Source organism: Macaca mulatta, chromosome 7 (genome assembly GCF_049350105.2).
Source record: "Macaca mulatta isolate MMU2019108-1 chromosome 7, T2T-MMU8v2.0, whole genome shotgun sequence".
Classification (NCBI taxonomy): Eukaryota; Metazoa; Chordata; class Mammalia; order Primates; family Cercopithecidae; genus Macaca; species Macaca mulatta.
The window spans coordinates 97,260,435-97,279,327 of NC_133412.1; the positions used below are offsets into that span (position 1 = coordinate 97,260,435).

An 18,893-nucleotide genomic window follows, 5' to 3' on the forward strand; every position below is an offset into this window, starting at 1 on the left:
AAGCATTATTTTTTTCCCTCCCAGCCCTTAAGAAGAAGTCCAGGTCAGGAGCAGTGGTTCACGCCTTGCAGTGCCAGCACTTTGTGAGGCCGAGGTGGGTGGATCACCTGAGGTCAGGAGTTCAAGACCAGCCTGGCCAACATAGCAAAACCCCGTCTCTACTAAAAATACAAAAACTTAGCCAGGTGTGGTGGCACACGCCTGTACTCCCAGCTACTCGAGAGGCTGAGGCAGGAGAATTGCTTGAACCCGGGAGACGGAGGTTGCAGTAAGCCAAGATCATGCCATTGTACTCCAACCTGGGCGACAGAGCAAGACTCCATCTCAAAAAAAAAAAAAAAAAAAAAAAAAGGAGTCCAATCATTCATCCATAGTTCTCCATAGTTCTCCCACTGAAACCTCATTCTCCTTCTAGCCTTTTCCTAAACTGATAAGGATTCCTTCTTTCTTCATTCCTGATGTTGGCCACAGAACTTTCCCCTTGTCTATCCAAAGCCTTATTATTCCCATAAGGGCTCTTTGCAAATGCCATCTCTTCCACTAATTCCTGAGACCTCTGGATGAAAATAATACTGTTACATTCCAAAATACAGGTTATCTGCATGGCTGTCATGGCATGTAACAATCCCCACACTGTTCCTTTGGAGGACCTCTTAAGATTACAGTGGGCTGGCTGGGCACAGTGGCTCACGCCTGTAATTCCAGCACTTAGGGAGGCTGAGACGGGCGGATCACGAGGTCAGGAGCTCGAGATCATCCTGGCTAATACGGTGAAACTCCATCTCTACTAAAAATACAAAAAATTAGCGGGGCGTGCTGGCGGGCGCCTGTAATTCCAGCTACTCGGGAGGCTGAGGCAGGAGAATGGCGTGAACCCAGGAGGCAGAGCTTGCAGTGAGCCGAGATCGTGCCACTGCACTCCAGCCTGGGCGACAAAGTGAGACTCCATCTCAAAAAAAAAAAAAAGATTACAGTGGGCATCTAAGTCATGACACCCACCCCTTCCCACCACATTCATCTTCAGTCTGGACATAGATGCCACCTCAATAAATGCTTTTTGAATGAATGACACATGCAGGAAGGGAATCCATACAACATATAGATCATTTATTTTCCTTCTAGTCCTGGGTTCAGTACATAGATGGCTTCTCTTCACCCTTCGGGTTGACAATTTTCTCCAGGTTGCTGCTGATGATATGATAAAGCTCGGCCTGGGAGAAGGCCAGAGTGCAAGAGTCAGGTTCTTAGCCAATCCCCTGCCCGCCCCTACTCATCCACCTCCCCTAAGGCCTTACTCCAGACTCACATAGAAGGCCCTCAGGTCCAGCACCATGGCCCTGAGCTCCCCATAGGCTGCCTCATCTCGCTCATGCACCAAGGCCCGGTAATCCATCTGCAGTGTGGGAGGCAAAGCTGTGTCAGTCCCATGGGAGGCTGGGACATGAGTCTGGTTTCCTTTTATAGGAAACAAGTTAACTTGAGAATGAACCCCTTCTTAGCACCAAGAAATAGGATCCCAAGGGACTGAGCAGAGAAAAGGGTCAAAGTCGTTGAAGCCCTAATCGGTTTTTCTAGGCAATGCTTTTAGCTAAATATTCTACACATTGGGAAAGTCACAAACAAGACAAGGAGGACCTCTTTCTCCACACCTCCTCGTCCCACCTCCAGCTAAAAGGCTGGTGGACTATCCACTCACTACATGAGTCTCCTTGGAGGCCTTGGCCACAGCATCCCCACGTTCTGAGAAGTACCTGCCAGAAGCAAGGAAATACCACAGGAATGAGTGTTCAGGGAGATGTACTCCCTCAGACCCTTCCCAAAGTCTCCCATCATCCTGATGCCTAGCTTTGGGGGTCCCAAAGAAATGCTCCTACTGCCCCCAATGCTGGTCTTCCAGCTGCCCTCACTTGGAAATGGTTGTCTGGAAAGCTTCCACTTTGGTCTTGACGGCATTCACCCTCTCCAGCACCTTCTCCTGTGGTGACACGGGAGGCAAAGACAACACTTCATGTCCTCCCCATTTCATACACTATCTTCCTCCTCCTTCTGGTTCATGTCTAGCTCAACCTCCGAGGCTCTCCCTACTCTAAGTGTCTTCAGTTACCCTTTTCTTACCTGGATTGCTACCCCAAAATCATTTCCATCTTCAATCTTGGGGATCAGGTGCTGGATCCATGTAATCACCTGTGTTAAGAGGGATCATGTAAGAATCATTCAACAAACATACTGAGTTCTTCCTATTATTGTCACTTACTAAAAAATTGTTATATTTAATTGGGTACTTATTACACACCAGCGCTGTGTCATGTATTTATTTCATTTAATCATCACAGCAACCATCAGAGACACATATTTATTGTATCCATTTAACAGATGAAAAAACTGAGTCACAGAATGTCTAAGTGACTTACTTAAGGTTACCAGCTAGGTAACTGATAGAATCATGATTTGAACCTAAGCAGTCTCTCTCTAGGGTCCACTCTTTTAAAACAATTCACTCACTATATCATGCCACCTCTACTATGAACCCGATAGAGCAGTAGGTTCTGAGGTTACAGAGTGGATACTGCATAGTCTCTAATTTTGGGGGTACCGTTGTGATAAGAGAGGTCTAACAGAATGAGAACAAAGGAGATCTAAGCCCAAGGCACAGAAGGAAGTTTTCTTTTTCAGGACTAGGTCTCTGTATGAAGGACTTGTATCTATGGAGGAGTCCAGGGCTTCACTTTGTGTATCTTCTCTTTCCACCTCCCCCATTTCCTAGGCTTACCAGAATGCATTTCTCTTTGAGAGTCCAGACTTCTGGCTTAACCAGGGCAAGCAGGGACAGGACTTTCTCATTCCCAGGGAGAAATCCACACTTAGGGACTGTGAGAAAGAGGGGATTCAGGCTCTTTCTCATCCAGCAGCCAATGTGCCATCTCCCCTTCCCTAGTCACCTCTTATCTCTCTTACCTTCTTTCTTCTCCTGCTTATCTGTTTCCATCTAAGACAAAAAAGGGGGAAAGTAGCTTTGGAAAAGTCACAGAGGTTGAAGGGCTATCATCTCCATTGGGTTTATAGTCCAAGTCCTGCACCCTGAATGCCTCACCTCATCATCCTTGGGTGGAGGGTCTGGGATGGGGATGTCCAGTGGGGCCCGGAGGGAAGTCAGGTCAGCCACATTGAGGGAGTCCTCCTGCACAGAGCTCACTGTCAGGGGCTGCCCAGTCTCTTCCCTTCATCCTAGGTCACAGCCTTCCCTCCATACATCCCACTTGCCCTCTGCCTCCCAACCTAGGCTCATGCCTCACGCCATCCTAATATTCCCAGTCCACTACTTGAAACTATTCTCTGCATGCTGAATCCAGTTGTTAGCTAGAGAGGATGGGCAAAGGGGAGAGAGGACATGGGAAGGGGCAGGAGGGGGCCACACTACTCACTTGCAAGAGCTGATTCAGGTATATGATTTTCTGTGGCAAGAATCTGTAGAGGAATTCCTCAGCCTGTGGGTTACATTGCAAGGGAGGGGAATCACAGAATATGCTCAATGAGATGTCTGACAAATGGAACTGGAAGGGCCTTTGGAAATCACCGGGTCCAAGACTTGCAAATGAGGAAACTGAAGACCTGAAAATGAAAGGACTTGCCCAAGCTGGTAAGTGGCAGAACTAAGGTTAGGACTGTGCTATTCCTGCTTTGGGAGCCATGGATTTTTTCCTCCACATCAAAAGAGGGGAGAAGTGCCAGAAGTGGGGAGAGTCATAAGAAAGGTCACATTAAAGGTAGCTATCAATAATTCCGGGGTTACTTTGGGTGAAGGCTTGGTAAGGGAAGTAGGGTTAAGTCTAGGGTGACTTGGGGGGGGTCATTAGGAGAGGTTGTTATCCTCAAGTATTGGTCTAAGATTCTGGGTCAAATCGCTGAAATCCAGAGACTTACCTCCTGGAAAAGATTCTGCCTGAAGACCTCCACCTACACAGAGAGTAGTACCCGGATGTTGGTTAAGGGTCTGGGTTGTCAAAAGCTTCCACCCACAACAGGGTGCCCTCCAACTGTGGCTCAGGCCTTTCTCACCACAAGCCAGTTTCCCCTGGAAGCTCCTGCTCACTGCAGTCAGAGGGCAGGAATCTGGGAATCCCCGAGAAGTGAAGGCACTAGCGAGATTGGGGGAGTTATCTGGCACTGCTTTGGTCCCCTGAACCACCCAGCTTGGCCTCCCCCCAAGAGGGCTCTATGACCCCTTCCTGGCCTCCGATTCACCATTACCTGTTTGCGGGCTTCCCCGCTCAGGCGCACCCCACACGGCTTGGCCATGCTGCTTCAGTCGCTAGATCTCTGGTCTCCCGGCTAGTCGCCCGGGCTTTCGCTTTCACTCCCCAGGTCCAGGCCCGCCCCCCTCAACCCCGCCCCCTTTCTTCTTTCCGCCTCCCTCCTCCCCCGGCAGGCCGCAAGCAGTAGGTAGCCCCTCAGCCATTCCCAGCCAGTTGCCACTAGGAGAGGCGGTGCTGGCTGGGTCACAAGCCCAGGGGCTGCCCGAGGGAGGGGCTGGGGTGAGTGGGACAGCGGAGACTGGAGCGGGGCTGTCCCTTGGAGAGGGGCGGGGCTTATAGCTAGGGCCCACGAGAAGTCCAGGGTCGGGGTAAGAGAGGTGGGAGTATGGCAAAGGGGGTATCCAGTGGCGGGGCTCCCCCAAGAAGTCTCGACCGCAAACAGCGGACGGAGAGAGATGAGAGCGAGTAGGAGGGGCAGCCAGAGGGAGCGCCTGGGGTGGAGAAGGGCTAGCCGCCCTTAGAAGGGAGAGGGCAGGGGCTGGGTGAGGGTCTTCCCTCAGCCTTCAGGACAGACCGGAGATGGGGCGGGACTCGCTCAAGAGGGGCTAGGGCCGGCCAGAGTCGGTTCCCCTGCAGGGTGGGACTTCCCCGGTGAGGCCCGGAGCGTAGCGGACTGGTCCAGCTAGAAAAAGGAAGGGTTTGAGCTGAATAGGATAACCCCGCGCCTGGGGCTATCCGGAAGGGGTGGAACCAGACTGGAGGAAGGCGGGGAAGAGCGCTTGACTGAGGGAAGATGCTGGGGCGCGTTGAGGGAGGAGCCAGGAGCCATTTGCCTTCTCATTGCTTGGGACCTGGCCCTCCCTCTTGGCCACGCCCCCTGGTTTCGGGACACCCGCTCCCAGCTTAACCTTAAGCCCCGCCCGTTCCTCTGAAATTGGGTCGCTGTCCCGCCCTCTTTCCTAGTACTTCCTGTTCTCGGCTAACCCTGGCGCAGGGCCGGGGGCTGGAGAATGACTGTGGTCTGAGTGACCCGGGGCGGCTGCGCGGGCCGGGGTGGGCCTCAAAGCCGGGCACCAGACGGGAGGGGCGGCGCTTGGGCCGCGCGCTGCCCGCGCCGGGTCCCGGCGGGCGGCAAGGCTGGGGCTGACTCCTTTCTCAGGATGCCGGGGGAGGAAGAGGAGCGGGCCTTCCTGGTGGCCCGCGAGGAGCTGGCGAGCGCCCTGAGGAGGGATTCTGGGCAGGCGTTTTCCCTGGAGCAGCTCCGGCCGCTGCTAGCCAGCTCTCTGCCGCCAACCGCCCGCTACCTGCAGCTGGACGCCGCACGCCTGGTCCGCTGCAACGCCCATGGGGAGGTGAGGCCCGGCCCCGCTTGGAAGGGGGCACCAGGGCCTGAGGCCCGGGCTACGCTTACAACTCTCTGCTCTCATTGCTCCCAGCCCCGAAACTACCTCAGTACCCTGTCCACGGCCCTGAACATCCTGGAGAAATATGGCCGCAACCTTCTCAGCCCTCAGCGGCCCCGGTACTGGCGCGGCGTCAAGTTTAATAACCCTGTCTTTCGCAGCACGGTGGATGCTGTGCAGGTGAATCCCCTGGCCTTACGGGAGAGGGGGCTGGGTCTGGGCTGGGGTTTGGCTAGAAAAGGCCTGAGATTGTGCTGAATGGGGAGGGGTCCAGCCCTACTCGGCAGGAAGCCTCCTGGGTGGTGACTGGTTGTGAATGTGTGGCAGGGGGGCCGAGATGTGCTGCGATTATATGGCTATACAGAGGAGCAGCCAGATGGGTTGAGCTTCCCCGAAGGGCAAGAGGAGCCAAATGAGCACCAGGTTGCTACAGTCACACTGGAAGTACTGCTGCTTCGGACAGAGCTCAGCCTGCTATTGCAGGTGAGATGCTCCTCTAGTCTTGATGGACTTATGCACCAGGGCTGGGGAGCCCAGCCTAACTCAAGTAAGTCTGAGGACCCCTGTGCTGCTGAACTATGGGCGTAGTTCAGCATTCTGGGAGCTCCGGGTACTGATTTTCCCTCTGTGAATGTTAAGGGACCAGGGCTTAGAGGGAGGGCTTTGTTCTAGGGGTCTAGGTGGAAACCGTTTTTATCTGTATTATTACAGAATACTCATCCAAGACAGCAGGCACTGGAGCAGCTGTTGGAAGACAAGGTTGAAGATGATGTAAGGAAGGCAGGAAAGGGGCTGGTATACAAAGGGAACCGGAATTGTGGGACTCTGTATCCCTAAACCCTTGTTCATTCCCTGCCCTTTCTTTTTCAGATGCTACAGCTTTCAGAATTTGACCCCCTATTGAGAGAGATTGCTCCTGGCCCCCTCACCACACCCTCTGCCCCAGGTATTATTGGTCCTAAATTGGGGACCAAGTAGCAAGCTATATTGATGGAAATTTGGGATGCTCCTCTGCCTTGGTTATCTTCCTTTGTGTTTGTTTGTTTGTTTTGAGACAGAGTTTTGCTCTTGTTGCCCAGGCTGGAGTGCAATGGTGCGATCTCCACTCACCGCAACCTCCGCCTTCCGGGTTCAAGCGATTCTCCTGCCTCAGCCTCCCAGGTAGCTGGGATTACAGGCATGCACCACCACACTCAGCTAATTTTGTATTTTTGGTAGATACAGGGTTTCTCCATGTTGGTCAGGCTGGTCTGGAACTCCCGACCTCAGGTGATCCACCCGCCTCAGCCTCCCAAATTGTTGGGATTACTGGCATGAACCACTGTGTCCGGCCTCTTTGTTTTTTAAGAGATTAAAATTGTTTCCTTGGGCCAGTTGTGTTAAAAAGTAGTCTTGTGATTTGCCCCCATCCACAGCAGATTCAGATGTAACTTGGTCTTTTTTGGAAAGATGTTCTATCTCTCCTGCTCTCCAGGCTCCACTCCTGGTCCCTGCTTCCTCTGTGGTTCTGCCCCAGGCACACTGCACTGCCCATCCTGTAAACAGGCCCTGTGTCCAGCCTGTGACCACCTGTTCCATGGACACCCATCCCGTGCTCATCACCTCCGCCAGACCCTGCCTGGGGTCCTCCAGGGTACCCACCTAAGCCCCAGGTGAGAGAGTTTCTCTTCTGGGTGAGTGAAATTTAGAGAACTTAAGATCACTTGGTTATGGACTACCTGCCAGTTTCTGTGGTAAAGACTGTTTAATAGAGGAGAAGTAGCCAATCAGAACCCTGAAGGAGATAATAGACATATACATCAAACAAGTAGCAATTATAGTAACCCTGGTTGTTATGGTAGTAGGTGGTTTGCAACCTAGTCTGAAGGGTCAGCTGAATCAGGTGGCAATATTTTAAACATCTAGTGTAGGTCAGGCCATGTATTAGCAGTGTCTACTAGGAAGAAGTGAGCTTTAAACTGTCATTTAAATGTTGCATAGGCTATGGGTATAGGAGTGTTCGAGACAGGGACAATGTGTGCAAAGGCCAGAGACATGTGTTGTTACCCAGGAAATGGGGAATGCTTAGAGGTGAGGGATCCAGGCACCAGGTGCCACTTCAGTAGGCCATGTCTGCTTTTCCATTACAGTTTACCTGCCTCAGCCCAACCACGGCCCCAGTCGACCTCCCTGCTGGCACTGGGGGACAGCTCTCTTTCTTCCCCTAATCCTGCAAGTGCTCGTTTGCCCTGGCACTGTGCTGCCTGTGCCATGCTAAATGAGCCTTGGGCAGTGCTCTGTGTGGCCTGTGATCGGCCCCGAGGCTGTAAGGGGTTGGGGTTGGGAACTGAGGGTGCCCAAGGAACTGGAGGCCTAGAACCTGATCTTGCAAGGGGTCGGTGGGCCTGCCAGAGCTGTACCTTTGAGAATGAGGCAGCAGCTGTGCTGTGTTCCATATGTGAGCGACCTCGGCTGGCCCAGCCTCCCAGCTTGGTGGTGGATTCCCGAGATGCTGGCATTTGCCTGCAACCCCTTCAGGTAACCTGTTCCTGGCCTTCCCAGCTCTTTATTGTGTGTTACCTCAAGTCATTCTCTTCTTTTCTATCCCATGTTTTCCTTTACTTCCTTCCAACTCCCTGTATTTCTGTTGTGAACCTCAGCCAGCCAGTCAAAGGGATAATTCTCTTTGCCTTCCCAGCAGGGGGATACTTTGCTGGCCTCTGCCCAGAGTCATGTCTGGTACTGTATTCACTGTACCTTCTGCAACTCGAGCCCTGGCTGGGTGTGTGTAATGTGCAACCGGACTAGTAGCCCCATTCCAGTACAACGTGCCCCCCGGCCCTATGCCAGCTCTTTGGAAAAGGGTCCCCCTAAGCTTGGGCCCCCACAACGCCTTAGTGCCTCCCTGCCCAGTTCCTGTGGAGACCCTGGGAAGCAGCGCCAAGACAAGATGCGGGAGGAAGGCCTCCAGCTAGTGAGCATGATCCGGGTAAGGACTGGGCTTGGGATGAGGTAGGGCTGAGCTGGTGTGGGAAAGGAGATGCTGCAGGTGGTTAATAGTTTCTATGAACCTTGTCATTGTTAGCAGCAGCTCCTTGTTACTGAGGCAGTTACCATGCTGTGCACTGATGACATGATCCATATGTCTGAGCTGAGCCACTGTCACCATCTTAGATCAGGCTGAGGGTGGGTGAAGGGTGTGCCCCACCTGATGGGCCTGATGGGCAGGACTGTGCCTTAGGAAGGGGAAGCCGCAGGTGCCTGTCCAGAGGAGATCTTCTCGGCTCTGCAGTACTCGGGCACTGAGGTGCCTCTGCAGTGGTTGCGCTCAGAACTGCCCTACGTGCTGGAGATGGTGGCTGAGCTGGCTGGACAGCAGGACCCTGGGCTGGGTGCCTTTTCCTGTCAGGAGGCCCGGAAAGCCTGGCTGGATCGTCATGGCAACCTTGATGAAGCTGTGGAGGAATGTGTGAGGACCAGGCGAAGGAAGGTATCAGCTGTGCTGGATATGGGATAGGGTCGAGAGTCTGCATCTCTCACATTCTCCCTTGCTTGCTTTCCCACTTCACTCCCTCTCACCACTCCCATCTTGCAGGTGCGGGAGCTCCAGTCTCTAGGCTTTGGGCCTGAGGAGGGGTCTCTCCAGGCATTGTTCCAGCATGGAGGTGATGTGTCACGGGCCCTGACTGAGCTACAGCGCCAACGCCTAGAGCCCTTCCACCAGCGCCTCTGGGACAGTGGCCCTGAGCCCACCCCTTCCTGGGATGGGCCAGACAAGCAGGTGCTGGGAGGAGGCAAGAAACCCAAGGGTCCACCTAGAGGAGCAAGAGGGAGCTGAGGGGAAGGGTCCCTGGAGTCTGACAGCACTTCCCCCCTCCACCTGAATCACATTGCAGAGCCTGGTCAGGCGGCTTTTGGCAGTCTACGCACTCCCCAGTTGGGGCCGGGCAGAGCTGGCGCTGTCATTGCTGCAGGAGACACCCAGGAACTATGAGTTGGGGGACGTGGTAGAAGCTGTAAGGCACAGCCAGGACCGGGCCTTCCTGCGCCGCTTGCTTGCCCAGGAGTGTGCTGTGTGTGGCTGGGCCCTGCCCCACAACCGGGTAAGTCCCTCCCCACAGTACCTGGTCCAAGAATTACTCTATTCTTTTGGACCCCCACCCTACCCCAGTCCCCATCTCTGATCCTGTCTTCTGCTCTTCAGTTGCCCATGTATCCCTGAAGGCTTCTGGGAGGGGGAGGTCAGGAATAGGCTTATCTCCTCCCTTGAAAAAAAATTTCCTATTATGGAAATTTTCAAACATGCAATAGTAGAAAAGTTGTACTACACTGTATAACAAATTCCCATATCCCCCTGCAACCCTTCCAATCCCAGTGTATTCATCATCAAGCTTCAGCAATTGTCAACAAATATGATCAGTCTTTATTTCACATATATACACAGACGGTTATTTTTATATCAAATATCAGGCATATATAATATAGCTTATAAATGCTTCAGTATATATCTCTAAAATGTAAAACTTTATTTATTTACTTATTTATTTTTTTTTGAGATGGAATTTCAGTCTTGACCCCAGGCTGGAGTACAGTAGCGCAATCTCAGCTCACTGTAACCTCCACCTCCTCCAAGCAGTTCTCCTGCCTCAGCCTCCTGAGTAGCTGGGATTACAGGCACCTGCCACCACACTCGGCTAATTTTTATATTTTTAGTAGAGACGGGGTTTTGCCATATTGGCCAGGCTGGTCTCGAACTCTTGACCTCTACAATTATTTAAAAAATACAGAGTAAAACCAAAACAAAACACATACAGAGCCAGTCTAACTGCTCTGACCTAGAGTACGTGGAGGCTTGGGAGCTAAGAAGGGCTTGTTCCTATAAACTGGATATTTGCTGATATTAAAGAATTACTAGGCCGGGCGCAGTGGCTCACGCCTGTAATGCCAGCATTTTGGGAGGCCAAGGCAGGTGGATCACGAGGTCAGGAGATGGAGACCATCCTGGCTGACATGGTGAAACCCTGTCTCTACTAAAAATACAAAAAATTAGCCGAGTGTGGTGGCAGGTGCCTGTAGTCCCAGCTACTCGGGAGGCTGAGGCAGGAGAATGGCATGAACCCAGGAGGCGGAGCTTGCAGGGAGCAGAGATTGCATCACTGCACTCCAGCCTGGGCAACAGAGTGAGATTCTGTCTCAAAAAAAAAAAATTAAAGGCTGGGCGCGGTGGCTCAAGCCTGTAATCCCAGCACTTTGGGAGGCCGAGACGGGCGGATCACGAGGTCAGGAGATCGAGACCATCCTGGCTAACGCGGTGAAACCCCGTCTCTACTAAAAAATACAAAAAAAAAAAACTAGCCGGGCGCAGTTGTGGGTGCCTGTAGTCCCAGCTACTCGGGAGCCTGAGGCAGGAGAATGGCGTGAACCCGGGAGGCAGAGCTTGCAGTGAGCTGAGATCCGGCCACTGCACTCCAGCCTGGGCGACAGAGCGAGACTCCATCTCAAAAAAAAAAAAAAAAAAAAAAAAAAAAAAAAATTACTGTTCATTTGTGTGTGTGTGTGTGACAGCGCTACTGTGGATGTGTTTTCAAAAAGAATTTTGCTGGGCATGATGCCTTATGCCTGTAATCCTAGCGCTTTGGGAGTCTGAGGTGGGAGAATTCCTTGAAGCCAGGAGTTAGAGACCAGCATGGGCAACATAATAAGACTCCCATCTCTAAAAAAATAAATAAAGGGCTGGGCGTGGTGGCTAACGCCTGTAATCCCTGCACTTTGGGAGGCCAAGTGGGTTGATCACGAGATCAAGAGATTTAGACCATCCTGGTCAACATGGTGAAACCCCGTCTCTACTAAAAATACAAAAATTAGCCAGGCATGGTGGCGTGTGCCTGTTATCCCAGCTACTCGGGAGGCTGAGGCAGGAGAATCACTTGAACCTGGGAGGCGGAGGTTGCAGTGAGCCAAGATTGTGCCACTGCACTCCAACCTGGGCAACAGAATGAGATTCCATCTCAAAAAAAAAAAAAAAAGAAATTAAAAATAAGTAAGTAAATAAATAAATAAAGTTGGCCAGGCACAGTGGCTCACACCTGTAATCCTAGCACTTTGGAAGGCCAAGGTGGGTGGATCACCTGAGGTCAGGAGTTTGAAACCAGCCTGACCAACATGGTGAAACCCTGTCTCTACAAAAAATACAAAAATTAGCTGGGCGTGGTAGCGGGTGCCTGTAATCCCAGCTACTTGGGAGGCTGAGGCAGGAAAATCTCTTGAACCTGGGAGACAGAGGTTGCAGTGACCCAGGATTGTGCCACGGCACTCCAGTCTGAGTGATGGAGTAAGACTCTGTCTCAAAATCAATTAAATAAATAAATAATTGTAGAATCTACAGGAAGTTTCAAAAATAGTACATAGAGTCCTGTGTACTTTTCACTCACCTTCACCCAGTGATGACTTTATTTTTTTGAGATGGAGTCTCGCTCTGTCACCCTGACTGGAGCGCAGTGGCGCAATTATGGCTCACTGCAACCCCCACCTCCCTGTTCAAGCGATTCCCCTGTCTCAGCCTCCCGAATAGCTGTGATTACAGGCATCTTCTACCACGCCTGGCTAATTTTTTTTTTTTTTTTTTTTTTTTTTTGAGACGGAGTTTTGCTCTTGTTGCCCAGGCTGGAGTGCAATGGTGCGATCTCGGCTCACTGCAGCCTCCGCCTCCTGGGTTCAAGCGATTCTCCTGCCTCAGCCTCCTGAGTAGCTGGGATTACAGGCATGCGCCACCACACCTGCCTAATTTTGTATTTTTAGTAGAGACAGGGTTTCTCAATGTTGGTCAGGCTGGTGTGGAACTCCTGACCTCAGGTGATCCGCCTGCCTCAGCCTCCTAAAGTGCTGGGATTACGGGCACGAGCCATGGTGGCTGGCCTAATTTTTGTATTTTTAGTAGAGACAAGGTTTCGCCATGTTGGCAGGCTGGTCTCGAACTCCTGGCCTCAAGTGATCCGCCCACCTTGGCTTCCCAAAGTACTGGGATTACAGGTGTGAGCCAGCATGCCCGACCCCCAGTGGTGATTTCTTATATAATTATAGTACAATATCAAGACCAAGAAATAGACATTGCTACAACGTTAGCTTTACCATAGGTCTTGTTCATTTTTCACGTGGATGTGCCGCTGTGTGTATGTGTGGTTCTGTGCAGTTCTGTCCCATGTATAGATACATATAACCACCACCATAATCAAGATACAGATTGTTTCCTCACCACAGAGGAACTCCCTCATGTACCTCTTTAATTATACCCTTCTGCCACCACTTCTAGTCACCCAGCAACCATGAATCTGTTCTCCACCTCTATAGTTTTGTCATTTCAAGCATGTTACTTGTATATTTAATGGAATATGAATGTTTTTATAGGCACTTTTGTCTTTACCTTAGGTGTCACCATTGTCTATTTTCCTCCACCTGACTGTCTTCAGATGTTTAGGTTGCCTGCCTGGCCCCTGCTGGCACTTGAGGTTGTTAACCCTGCCTAGTTGTTAATTAGAGCCTGATTTCTTAGTAGACACCTGGCCACTGCCTCTTCCCTAGGCTGGCAGCTGTGGCTTCTGACCCCCTCCCTCCAACCCCTCACCCTCCAGATGCAGGCCCTGACTTCCTGTGAGTGCACCATCTGCCCTGACTGCTTCCGCCAGCACTTCACCATCGCCTTGAAGGAGAAGCACATCACAGACATGGTGTGCCCTGCCTGTGGCCGCCCTGACCTCACCGATGACACACAGTTGCTCAGCTACTTCTCTACCCTTGACATCCAGGTACTGCAGCCCCTCTAGGACTCAGGTACCCTGAGCTTTGAATAGCAACCCTCCCACCCACCACCTCTGCATCCTGTCCCCAGCTTCGAGAGAGCCTAGAGCCAGATGCCTATGCGTTGTTCCATAAGAAGCTGACCGAGGGTGTGCTGATGCGGGACCCCAAGTTCTTGTGGTGTGCCCAGGTAAGTGGCCTGCCCAGGGGAGCTACTGTGGAGGGACAGGGGATGGTTCCATGTCAGGCCTTTGATAACTTTATGCTCTTGTACTTACAGTGCTCCTTTGGCTTCATATATGAGCGTGAGCAGCTGGAGGCGACTTGTCCCCAGTGTCACCAGACCTTCTGTGTGCGCTGCAAGCGCCAGGTGAGGCACATTCATCCTTTCAGAAATACTTGCTGAGCTACTGCCAGGTACTGTGTTAGACTCAGGGGAGTTTGTATACTGGAGAGCAAAATATATATGAGCTCTGAGGTCAAAAGAGCTTACAGACTAGTCAGAAAGACTAGGCACAAGGAGAAAGGGAAGAAAGCAGAGGGAGGGAGGAAATCGGGAGAGAAAGGAAAGGGGAGGAGGAAGGAAGGGAAGTAAGCCAGAGGAACTAATTATACATAGGCTTAAGTTCTATGAAGAAAACAAACAGGAATCTGAGATCAGGGTAACAGAGTGGACCTACTTAGGGTAGAGAGGTCAGACAAGTCTTCTCTAAAATGGTTTAAGCTCAGGCCTAAACATTAAAAAGAAGCCAGCCACGCAGAGAGCATTTGGGAGAGAAAGAACAACACATGGGAAGGACCAGAGTCAGAAAAAAGTGTTGGGTGGCTGGAGCCTGGAAAGCAAGGTGGGAGTGGCAGGTGGTCAGAGAGAAGCCAGCTGCCAGGTCTGGAGAGCCCTGGAGGCCAAGTGAGGCAGGTATCCGTCCGCCTTCATTCTGAGAAAAAGCAAGGGTGATACTATCTCATTTATCTTTCGTTTATTTATTTATTTATTTTTAGAGACAAGGACTCACTCTCACCCAGGCTGGGGTCCTCTGGTGCAGTCACAGCTCACTATAGCCTCCAACTCCTGGTCTCAAGTGATCCCTCACCTTAGCCTTCCAAAGTACTGGGATTACAGGCATGAGCCACTATGCCCAACCACATTTATCTTTTAAGAAGTATAATATTTGGCTAGGCACAGTGGCTTCTGCCTGTAATCCCATCACTTTGGGAGGCCATGGTGGGTAGATCACTTGAGGTCGGGAGTTCAAGACCAGCCTGCCCAATATGGTGAAACCCCGTCTCTACTAAAAATACGAAAATTAGCCGGGTATGGTGGCATGTGCCTGTAATCCCAGCTACTCTGGAGGCTGGAGCAGGAGAATCACTTGAACCCAGGAGGTGGAGGCTGCAGTGAGCCGAGATCACGCCATTGCACTCCAGCCTGGGTGACAGAGCGAGACTCCATCTCAAAAAAAAAAAAAAAAAAATTTCATCTGCATCATGTCTGAAACAAAGTGAACATCTGAGACTACCACGGGACCAAAAACACCACCAATACTGTGGAAGCTACCTGACTTAAAATTTTGAAGTCCTTTTGACAGCTATGGGGAGAATTGATCCTAGGGGTGCAGGAATGGGAAACAGACTAGTAACCAAGGCAAGCAATTGAGGCAAGGGCTGATAGTGACCTGGAGTAAAGTGGTAGCAGTAGGGATGAAGGAAAAGGGGATAATGTTGAGATGGTCTGTGGGGTGGAAACAAGGCAAAAGGAGTGTGAGGCGGTAGGAGAAAATGAAAGAACCAAGCATGGCCTCTCATTTTTAGATCTGAGCAAATGGTAGGTGGCAGTGACATAAACCAAGCTGGGGACCACTGGATGTGAGTGGAGGGGCTAGGAAGAAGGGCCAGGGGATGGGATAGAGCTCCCACGTGAAGCCTACTTTCCCTCCGGCAGTGGGAGGAGCAGCACCGAGGTCGGAGCTGTGAGGACTTCCAGAACTGGAAACGCATGAATGACCCAGAATACCAGGCCCAGGGCCTAGCAATGTATCTTCAGGAAAACGGCATTGGTAAGGCTGCCCCACTTGGCCTGTTTGCTCAGAAGCCTGTCATTGCCAGCAGCTCTCTTCTTGAGGGCCTTGAGCTGCAGCGGCAGCTCCAGCCCTGATCTCTTGTCCTTTGCAGACTGCCCCAAATGCAAGTTCTCATATGCCCTGGCCCGAGGAGGCTGCATGCACTTTCACTGTACCCAGTGCCGCCACCAGTTCTGCAGCGGCTGCTACAATGCCTTTTATGCCAAGAATGTGAGCCCAGAGAGTTGGCGAAGGGATGGAAGGGTGGGGGCCTCCGTTGGGTTTGAGAGGCAGAGGCCATTGAGGAGTGGCCCCGGGGAAGAGAAGAGGTCAATGGGATGTAAAGCACAACTCTCTATCCCCTTACCCTTTGCTTGCTCCTCCAATGTCTCCATCTCCCCTCACCCATACACCCCTCACGCAGGGGTTCCTGAGAGGCCAGGACCCCAACAGTCTCCAACTTCCTCTCTCCCATCTGGGTTTCTGCCAGAAATGTCCAGACCCTAACTGCAGGGTGAAAAAGTCTCTGCACGGCCACCACCCTCGAGACTGTCTCTTCTACCTACGGGACTGGACTGCTCTCCGGCTTCAGAAGCTGCTACAGGTCAGAGGTGGTCAGGAGAGAAGAAGACTGGGCCCAGGGTGGGCAAGAATGGAAAAGACTTCATGCTAGGAAATGCAACAGGGACTGGCATCAAGGGGAATGTAACACCCATCTGTCTCTCCTCCTCAGGACAATAATGTCATGTTTAATACAGAGCCTCCAGCTGGGGCCCGGGCAGTCCCTGGAGGTGAGTGTTAGGACAAGCCTTTGAGAAGAAGAGATGGTGTGCTGGGCTCCCACTGTATGATGGGTAAAGGGGAGGCTTGGGTCTGGGGCCACTTGTTGCACGCCCTTTGGCAAGTTAATTGAGACTCCAGGCCTTGTTTCTTCCGCTGTAAAATAGGGGTAGTATCTACCTTGCAGCTAAGCCACTTTACGTAAGACATCTTTAAATAACCTGGTACCCAAGAAGGCACTAATACTAATTTTCTTCTCCCATTCTCAAATGATCATAATTCATTAATTAACTCAATGAGTGTTTAATGAGACCTGCTAGTTGCAGGGCACTGTTTTAGATTCCATGAGGGTAACAGAAAGGTGTTACGTGTGGTTCTAACCTCTTTCACTTCCTACAGTGTAGACAGAGGCAAGTCTACAGTCCATACCACCCTGAATGTGACTAATCTTTTCTGATCTTGGAGGCTAAGCAGGTTCGGGCCTAGTTAGTACTTGGATGAGAGATTGGCTGGGAATACCAGGTGCTGTAGGCTTTAAATTAAAAAAAAAAAAAAATAGAGGTGGCCTGCCAGGTGCGGTGGCTCATGCCTGTAATCCCAACACTTTGGGAAGCCAAGGCGGGCGGATCATGAAGTCAGGAGATGGAGACCATCCTGGCTAACACAGTGAAACCCCGTCTCTACTAAAAAATAGAAAAAATTAGCCGGGCGTGGTGGCAGGTGCCTGTAGTCCCAGCTGCTCAGGAGGCTGAGGCAGGAGAATGGCATGAACCTGGGAGGCGGAGCTTGCAATGAGCCAAGATCGCACCACTGCACTCCAGCCTGGGCAACAGTGAGACTCAAAAAAAAAAAAAAAAGGTGGCCAAGCGCAGTGGCTCATGCCTATAATCCCAGCACTTTGGGAGGCCAAGGCAGGTGGATCACCTGAGGTCAGGAGTTCGAGACCAGCCTGGCCAACAAGGTGAAACCCTGTCTGTACTAAAAATACAAAAAAAATTAGCCAGGTGTGGTGGCAAGCACCTGTAATCCCAGCTACCCGGGTGGCTGAGGCAGGAGAATCGCTTGAACCCGGAAGGAGGCCGAGATTGCAGTGAGCCAAGATTGCGCCATTGCACTCCAGTCCAGCCTGGGCAACAAGGGTGAAACTCCATCTCAAAAAAAAAAAAAAAAAAAAAAAAACAGAGGTAGCCAGGAGTGGTGGCTCACACCCGTAATCCCAGCACTTTGGGAGGCTAAGGCAAGAGGATTACTTGAGCCCAGGAGTTTGAGACCAGCATGAACAACATAATGAGACCCTGTCTCTATTTAAAAAAAAAAAAGAGGTAAGACCTTCACAGAATAAGTAAGTTAACTAGTCAAGAGATAAATAACAACCAAAAAAAAAAAAAAGCTATCTCAAGAGGGTATGTGTTTATGAACCAAAAGCCAGCTTGGATAAAAGTAGGGACAAGTTCCTGCCTCTGTATCAGATGGTCTGCCGCTGATGGCACCTCTGAGTACCCACCAGCACCACTGGGAAAGCGGGAGTTGCTGTGCTCAGTCCCTTCCTTGGAGGCTGCCTTCCCTACCTTGTGAGTATCCCAGTTCTGGAGCTTTGTGGTTATTGGCCTCCCAACAGAGGCTCCCTTCTTCCCTCACCTTCAGGTGGCTGCCGAGTAATGGAGCAGAAGGAGGTTCCCAATGGGCTCAGGGATGAAGCTTGTGGCAAGGAAACTCCAGCTGGCTATGCTGGCCTGTGCCAGTGAGTGTCAGCAGGACATGGGCATGGTGTTGGGCGGTGGGTAGAAGTGGTGAGGGCATGCCCAGGCAGTAAAGTGGGTCCCTGGGAGCAGTAGGTCTCGCAGTGGGTAGAAGGGAGGAGGCTTTCTGGGCAAGGGCATGGATAGATAGTAGCATGCAGTGTGGGCACAGGCAGGGGTTGTTAATCTTGTTCGTCTAAGTGTCTCAGAGCCCAGCTATGTTGACACACTCAGTTAATATTAGTCAACAGAACAAATATTCTGCTCCCTTTTCTCCCCAGGGCACACTACAAAGAGTATCTTGTGAGCCTCATCAATGCCCACTCTCTGGACCCAGCCACCCTGTATGAGGTGGAAGAACTGGAGACGGCCACTGAGCGCTACCTACACGTACGCCCCCAGCCTTTGGCTGGAGAGGATCCCCCTGCCTACCAGGCCCGCTTGTTACAGGTATAGCCTCCACCCAGCCTCACCTCTGACCCCACCCTACAGAAGTCACCTGGTGCAGGCTGTGTCTGAGCTCCAGGCTCCTAATATCATTACCTTCTCTCTCCTGCAGAAGCTGACAGAAGAGGTACCCTTGGGACAGAGTATCCCCCGCAGGAGGAAGTAGCTGAGAGTAAGGGTCCCGATGAGGGTCCCATGGCCTACTCCCTCAGGAACAGCTCCAGCACCAATAAAGAGGCATCTTACCACCCAGGCTTCTTGGTGGTCCTTCTTCCTGGTGCCACCATCTAGGGGTACCAGGGAAAGAGTGGGGTGAACAGAGCTTTGCTGAAAAGGGCCCCCTGCAACCTAGTGCCTGACCCTCCCTGGACTCAGGACCAGGAAGGAGTTGACACCCTGGATGGTCAAGGGAGGCCCTCCCCATCCAGCCACGTGGCCTGG

General features: G+C 51.7%; 2 protein-coding genes across 21 annotated transcripts; one reads left to right on the forward strand and one right to left on the reverse strand.

The window, feature by feature from the left end:
* Positions 1-1,104: 1,104 nt before the first annotated feature.
* PSME2 (proteasome activator subunit 2) lies at positions 1,105-4,362 on the reverse strand. Its single transcript, NM_001257629.1, has 11 exons — positions 4,249-4,362; positions 3,922-3,954; positions 3,423-3,485; positions 3,092-3,178; positions 2,956-2,986; positions 2,771-2,868; positions 2,116-2,184; positions 1,908-1,975; positions 1,697-1,751; positions 1,307-1,393; positions 1,105-1,211 (listed from the first exon to the last, which is right to left on the reverse strand). Exons 1-11 carry the CDS (start codon positions 4,294-4,296, stop codon positions 1,131-1,133), a joined length of 720 nt encoding a protein of 239 aa, NP_001244558.1. The 5' UTR covers positions 4,297-4,362; the 3' UTR covers positions 1,105-1,130.
* A 25-nt stretch (positions 4,363-4,387) lies between these two features.
* On the forward strand, positions 4,388-18,704 carry RNF31 (ring finger protein 31). Of its 20 annotated transcripts, none has more exons than XM_077940752.1 (22): positions 4,388-4,532; positions 5,413-5,605; positions 5,690-5,836; positions 5,984-6,139; positions 6,368-6,427; positions 6,527-6,602; positions 7,131-7,308; positions 7,786-8,173; positions 8,334-8,624; positions 8,877-9,125; positions 9,231-9,416; positions 9,532-9,738; positions 13,264-13,437; positions 13,521-13,619; positions 13,710-13,799; positions 15,369-15,483; positions 15,599-15,717; positions 15,911-16,090; positions 16,220-16,277; positions 17,911-18,007; positions 18,287-18,455; positions 18,565-18,704. In XM_077940752.1, the coding sequence occupies exons 2-22, from the start codon at positions 5,414-5,416 to the stop codon at positions 18,616-18,618; spliced, it is 3,285 nt and encodes a 1,094-aa protein (XP_077796878.1). In that variant the 5' UTR covers positions 4,388-4,532; position 5,413; the 3' UTR covers positions 18,619-18,704. The 20 variants fall into 20 exon arrangements, with proteins under 20 accessions (XP_077796878.1, XP_077796883.1, XP_077796887.1 ...); XM_077940757.1 differs by having other exon boundaries at positions 15,977-16,090; XM_077940761.1 differs by having other exon boundaries at positions 8,337-8,624; positions 15,977-16,090.
* The last annotated feature ends 189 nt before the right edge of the window (positions 18,705-18,893 follow it).